The 7,471-nt window shown below is 31.8% G+C and overlaps 1 protein-coding gene across 1 annotated transcript; it reads right to left on the bottom strand.

The window, feature by feature from the left end:
* Positions 1 to 232: 232 nt before the first annotated feature.
* LOC115700878 (tryptophan N-monooxygenase CYP79A68-like) lies at positions 233 to 6,371 on the bottom strand. The gene is made up of 2 exons (XM_061103057.1): positions 5,330 to 6,371; positions 233 to 1,100 (listed from the first exon to the last, which is right to left on the bottom strand). The coding sequence occupies exons 1-2, from the start codon at positions 6,281 to 6,283 to the stop codon at positions 453 to 455; spliced, it is 1,602 nt and encodes a 533-aa protein (XP_060959040.1). The 5' UTR covers positions 6,284 to 6,371; the 3' UTR covers positions 233 to 452.
* Between the last annotated feature and the right edge of the window lie 1,100 nt (positions 6,372 to 7,471).

Below are 7,471 nucleotides of genomic sequence, written 5' to 3' on the forward strand. Positions count from 1 at the left end.
TAGGCGACATGTCTCCCAGTACCAGGCGACATGTCACCTAGAACTTTCACTCGGGGATTTAATTTTTTGTTTTTGGTAACTCTATCTCATATCCCAGGCGACATGCCTCCTAGAGCACTCTGACAGAGTCAAAGTTACGTAATTCATGCCCCATGTATCGTGTTCCACGAGACATGTCGCCTAGTCTAGGTCACATGTCACCTAGACACAGAGTATCTATGTAACTGTCCTCTTCAATATCAAAATTCCCACTCCTAATGTGAAACTATCAAATGTATAAAGCACCATAATTATGCTTACCTTTTTATTATATTTAATATATATACAACAAAAATAACATATAAGTACGTACAACAACAATTATTTAATTAGCTGCATCTAATTATTAATATTGTATGTTTAACTTAGGAAAGGAGATCATTAATATTTATATAACAAGAAGCTAAAATAACCTAATCCAATAATGTTGATGATAATGACAAATAGAGAGAAGGATTCAAGCGAGGTCCTGCATGGGCATACAATGGTTTAGCCTTAAACATCGAGCTTTCTTCAGTACTCAAATCTATGCTCTCCATTCCTTCAGGAATCGTCCATTTAAAACCTTGCAATAGTCTTCCCAAAAGCATGACTGTCATGTTCGTTCCCAGCTCCCCTCCAATGCACCCTCTCCTCCCTGTGGTAAAGCTAATAAATCGAAGATCCGTCTCTGACAAGTCACATCTCTTCTCATGGAGATGGCGATCTGGATTGAAGCGCAAGGGTTGATCCCATACAGTAGGGTTGCGGCCGAGGCCCAAGCGGCTGAGGAGGACGTTGCTGCCCTTGGGAATGAAGTAGCCAGCTACAGTGCAGTCTGAAGTAGAGACATGTGGGACATTGAAGGGTGCAACTGGGTGGAGGCGAAGAGCTTCTCTTACACATGCAATTAGGTAATGGAGCTTAGGGATGTGAGATTCTTGGAGGAGTGTGGTGTTGTTGCCAACAACTCTATCGATTTCTTTTGTTGCCTTTTCAAGCATCTCTGGCTGATTTAACATTTCTGATAGCACCCACTCTGTTGCGTTGTATGAATTATCTACTCCTGCTAGAAACAATTCCTGCTTTTCATTTATGCAAATTACAAATTGATTGTTAGGTATGGTATTTAAGTATTCAAAACTATTTTAGTATTCTTATGTTCTATTCCATATTGGATAACTTATTATATTATAAGCATCACAAACAATAACCACATAATTATGTGAGACAACATGTATACTAAATTGCACTTATAGATATAATATAAAGAGTAATTTGCGGCATAAATATCTAAGTTTAACTCTAAGTTACAAATAAATATCTAAGTTAAATTTTTGGCGATAATAATAATAAGTTATAATTTTTGAACTTTTGTAGGTAATTGACTGTTAAGTGTTAAGTAAATTACCACGCGACAACCTTTGATTAGTCTAGGTCATTAATTTTTTTTTTTTAAAAAAAGTTAGTTTAAATATACTAATAATAAAATGACATGTGAATAATGACTTGATAATTAACGGTTAAGTACCTACGAAAATTTTAAAAATACAACTTAAGTATTATTACCGCCAAAATTTAAACTTATGTTTTTATTTGCAAATGTAAGTTAATCTTAAGTATTTATGGCACAAATAACTCTAAATGACAACTTATTATATGTCACGTCGTATTAGACTCCTTAATTAAAATATCTAATATTGCTATAAAATTGGTTTGGTATATATTGACTTTTAACTTAAACCTAAAATATTTGCCAACCAATACTAATTTGCATCACTAATCAACAAAGACAGAGCTAAATATTTGCCACCCAATTTATAGAAATATTTGTGGCCTAAATATTTATGTACTTCATTTTACATTTAAATTTTTATATAATTTTTTTTTTGGCAAAAATTCACTTAAATAGCCATAAAAATTTCAGTGTACACATTTTGCTACAATGTTTATTGTCCCTTTGGTCCTACTATCTCAGAGACTAATGTTATATCAAACGTGTAACTGTTGAAATTTTAGCTGCCATATATAGATGAACTACAAAAAGATTTTTATCACAAAAAAAAACTATATAAAAATTAATTAAGTGCATTAGAATAATAAAGTACATAAGAAATTTTTGTAACTAGAAAATTTATATATACAATAACAAAATTCCGTATAATTATTTATATAATTTATATGTATAATATATGGAGTTTATTAAGGGAAATTTGAAATTCTATGCTTAAAATACCATTTAATTTTTCCCCTAAATGCATAGTTATTAAAATTGGTCTTATATGACAACTTTCCTAATTTTCCTAAATTACCCCTCACATTTCAAACAATCATCCTCTCTCTTCCTCTTGCTCAGCCGAACCACCCCCACGAAACCCATCCCTCTCACAGCCACCCAACTCCATCAACGCTCAACCCACCCAACTCCATCAACGCTCAACCCCGAAGCCTCAACCCACCCAGCCCCCTCTCTCTCTTCGTCTCTCTCTCGGACCCGAAGCCTCAACCCAACCAGCCCCCTCTCTCTCTTCGTCTCAGGCGAAAAAAAAAAAAAAAACAGAACCCAGGGGTCCGATGGTCGGACCATGGGTCCGATGGTCGGACCATGGGTCCGATGGGATCGGACCCATCGGACCCATGGTCCGACCATCGGACCACTTGAGTTTTTTTTTTTTTTTTTTTTTTTTTTTCGCCTTGAGACGAAGAGAGGGGGTTGGGTCCGATGGCTCGGACCATGGGGTCCGATGGGTCCGATTGGTCGGACCCCATGGTCCGACTATCGGACCACCGGAGTTTTTTTTTTTTTTTTTTCAGTTTGAGACGAAGAGAGAGAGGGGGCTGGTTGGGTTGAGGCTTCGGGTCCGAGAGAGAGACGAAGAGAGAGAGAGGGGGCTGGGTGGGTTGAGGCTTCGGGGTTGAGCGTTGATGGAGTTGGGTGGGTTGAGCGTTGATGGAGTTGGGTGGCTGTGAGAGGGATGGGTTTCGTGGGGGTGGTTCGGCTGAGCAAGAGGAAGAGAGAGGATGATTGTTTGAAATGTGAGGGGTAATTTAGGAAAATTAGGAAAGTTGTCATATAAGACCAATTTCAATAACTATGCATTTAGGGGAAAAATTAAATGGTATTTTAAGCATAGAATTTCAAATTTCCCTTTATTAAACTCCAAATCCCTCCAAATAAAACTATTCTTTTTAATTAAATTCTAGTCAATTATAAAAGAAAATAAAATAAAAGAATGATTAAGGATGCACACGAGACCGTAAATTAGCGGAGAGTGCTCCCCATCCTCATTCCCGTCTCATCCTCCCATATTTCTTATTGGGAATGGAGCAAAGACGGGACAAAGAATCTTCTAATGTAAAAATAAAATTTATATTAAAAATTTAAATATATAAAAATATATTTTTTTTGAATAAATCACGCTATTTTATTAACAATACTCAACTGAAATAATAACTACAATCCAATCAGGACATCTTATTCGTTGAAAACATGACCAGGATTAGAATTAGAAAAACAAGCAAAATAATCAGTCACCTAATTCTCAAATTGTTTGGCAAAAAACTGAAAAATAAAATCAGATAAAAAAGATTGCAGCATCACAGTTAGCCTTAAGAATACTTATATTCAGTTTCATCTACCGCTCAGAAGACACAACAGTAGAAACTGTTGCAGCAAGCTCATTCAACCTTGTAGCTTGAGCACTCAACTATTGTGTAAGGTACATAATTGCACTACTAACGACCCCTTCAGTTCTAGAACTTGTTATTCCCATTCACTAACAACAATTTGATGGCGAGCCATCGAAGAACAAAGAAGAACCAATAACAAAGTAAAATCATGTCATACAGACAAGATTTAACACTCAAAATCATGTCACAGAGACAAAAATAAAATACTCAAAATTATGTCAAAGAGACAAGACTAATTGCAGTAGCAAAAATTGAATTACAATAACAAAACACAACCCCGACCAAGCCGCACCTATGCCCAAGGTTGGTGGACCTGGCCAAAGAAAAAAGACAACCTCTTGTAACTATAAATTTAAAAACAAGAAACTTTATTTTTTTTTTAATTTAGTTAAATGTATAAAAATATTAAACTATATAAAAATTAAAATATTACACATTATTTATTATTCAATATAGTATTTATTATTCAAAACACAACTTTAAAATTTATAAAAAAAGAATACTACAATACTAAAAAATACAAACATAAATTAAAAATTATAAAATATTATTAAAAAGATAAAAAAAAAAAAAAATATTAAACATGTCCCCATTAAGGCATGGTGTCATTCCAATTCCCGCCTCGTTTAACATTCAAGGACAAAAATGATCTCTATCCCCATCTCATTATCCATTTAGGTGGGGACAAAAAATGATCTTGTCCGTGCAGAGCCCATCCCCATAGGAATAGTATGCATCCCTAAGGATGATCATTTCAAATGGGATAATTAAACTATACCCTATTTTTTACTTCTAATAATTAAATTCCAACAATCAAACAAATTTGAAAAACTCTTTAAAACGCTGTATCTATCTACATAATTTTTTTTTCCTTTTTAATAAAAAAGTCAAATAATAAAAGCTTCAAAATATTAATAAAGTTCAATTAAAAAGAAAATATATATTAATGGGTGTTTCTATAATACACCTCCTAAAAAAAATATGCTAATACATTTTTATTTATTTCAACATCTAAAAAAAATTTAGTTCAATTTTTTTCATAGTCGCGTACGTTATAATTATTTAAGACATCATATTAAAAAATTCTGAATAATTTACAATATACAAAGCATGTTCAAATAATTTATTTTACACACGTATAAAATAAATATAAATCACGTATAAAACAGATTGTTTGAACCTTATTTTTAGCGTGTTAAAATTTTATAAAATATCTTAATAAGTACAACATGAAAAAAATTAAATTAAAAAATTATTTCGATTACTGAAATAAATAAGAGAGCATCGATACACTCTTTAAAATAAAATCTTCCTATATTAAACCGTTTAAAAAGATGCATAGTAAAGTGATATTTAAATATTGGAAATTTCTTTATTGGTAAACCTTTTCACTATCTAGAAAATATATTTTAGTTTTTTTTTTTTTTTTTTTTTTTTTTTTTTTTTATAATTTCGTACTTTAAATGTATTTAAGATTACCTCTAAATTTTAGATAATTCTAAATAATTTTCAAAAATAAAACAGTAAAGAATAAGGCCAACAATATTAATGTACACGAAATTGTACCTTGCATGTCCATAGGAACAAAATGATTTGTGCATATTGATATCAATTAATTTACCATGATTTGTGCTCGAATTTCGTCCCTCGACAAAAGTGGGCTTTCATCAGAGTCTTTAAGCGATATGAGAACATCAAGCAAATCATTGGGAATACTCAGCTTACCTTCTCTCCACTCTCGAATTCTTTCATTGATTATGGGGTCATGGAGCTTGTTGATCACTTTCATGGCTTTACGAACAATCCTTTGATGGCCATCTAAGTCCAGCCATCTAAGCCACGGAAGATAGTCCGATACAGAAAAGGCAAAACTATATGAAAGCAGAGCAAACAGAGCCTTAACATGTTCCTCTTCCTCTTTCCCAGGTCCTCCATCATCCCTTCCTTTTCCAAAATATCTTTTACTGAAAAACATTTTTCTCATGATACCAACAGCGTACTGTTGTCCCGCAGTTCTAATGTTAACCACTCCTCCGTCTTTAGCAGACGAGTGGTTATAAACAAAGCGAACTAGATTATCAGCTTCTTGGGTTCTCTTTTCGAGAAGCCAAGCAACTGTAGAGCTGTTGAGAATATTAGACACAAGTACTCTCCTCATTTTCTTCCATTGGTCTCCACATGGCGCAATCACAGTGGTTACGTAATCATGGGAGATTAAACGAGTGACACCCGTGAGAGGTCTCGAAGCGAACACCTTGTCGTGTTTCTTGAAGAACTCTCTGGCAATCTCTGGAGAGGTGACAGAGATGACATGAGTACTTGTCCCGAGACGGATACAGGCAATATCTGTGTCCAATTCTTTCATGAGAGTGTGGATCCATTTGTATGTGGGTCTGTTTCGCAACATCTCCGGAATGCATCCAAGAATTGGCCAAGGGGAAGGACCTGGAGGAAGTAGTGCTAGGGCACTACTACTGCTACTTGGCTTATCATTATTCATTATTTTGAGGAGTAAATATTTGATAACAATTATTATTAACGATAACATGAAAAATATGAACATGATTTCTTCCATGTTAATAATATTTGTTGAGTACTACTATAGAAAGATGTATAAAATATAGGGTTTAATTTGTTATATGTAAAGAGATACTTTGATAATATATATAATATATCTAACGATGTTGTTATCGTATTTATACTTTGTTATATGTAAACCACGTTTTGCTCGTGGCCATTGTCCCCATACGTATAACATTAAAAGCAATCTATATATGCATATAAGAAGATATCAAAACCATTCTATATACTAGTTTTTGTCTTTATCTATTTAATATAAGAGATTTTCACCCAAAAAAAAAATACTGGTAAAAATTTATAATTTTATTGTTATATAGAATTTTTTACAAAAATACTATCTTTTTATAAAATAATCGTAAAATAATAAAAATAGAACAATTAAAATAACAGTGGAACAACTAAAAAATATTTGTGGAACAACAGTAAAAACTTAACACAATATAAAACTTATACAGTATTTTTGAAAAAAATTCTGCTCCACAGTAATAAAGTAAAAAAAATTAGAAATTTCAGCATATGATATAAAAACTCTTTAATAGAATCATCATATCTCTTTAAACAAAACACTATATATTAAAAAGATTTTAATGGTTACATTAAATAGGTTTTAATTAGCCATTTGATCATAATTGAAAGTTTGAGATTAATTTAAAAATTAGTTAAAAATAATTAATAAAATACCTAACCTAATTTTATTACATATAAAAAATTTTATAATCATGAAGAAGCAATATTATTACGATGTTGCCAAACTTGTATAGGCATGAAATATAGAATCTGAAACAATAATTTAAAACATTTCCAAATTAATTAAATTTATTTTTAAAAATATTTTTCAAGTAATTTTCAAAAAGAAAAAAAAATATTTTTAAGTAAATAATTAAATATTTAATATTTAGTCAAATAAATGTTAAATACATTCATCCTTGCTTGCACTTAACAGTTTTGTGGCAAATTTTGCTAAAAGATCTCATTTAATATTTTTGTTAAAAAAAATTAATTTATTTTAAATATATGGTTAATTTTAGAGGTAACGTTCAACGATTGGTTAGCGATATTCTTTAAAAATTATTATATTAAATTATATTTGATCTTATATTTAATTGCACCAATAGCGATATGACAACAAAAAAAGTACTAGGCACTACGGGTACCTTTTAGCGCTTCTCTTAATTTAATTCTG

This window comes from Cannabis sativa, chromosome 8 (genome assembly GCF_029168945.1).
Source record: "Cannabis sativa cultivar Pink pepper isolate KNU-18-1 chromosome 8, ASM2916894v1, whole genome shotgun sequence".
NCBI lineage: Eukaryota > Viridiplantae > Streptophyta > Magnoliopsida > Rosales > Cannabaceae > Cannabis > Cannabis sativa.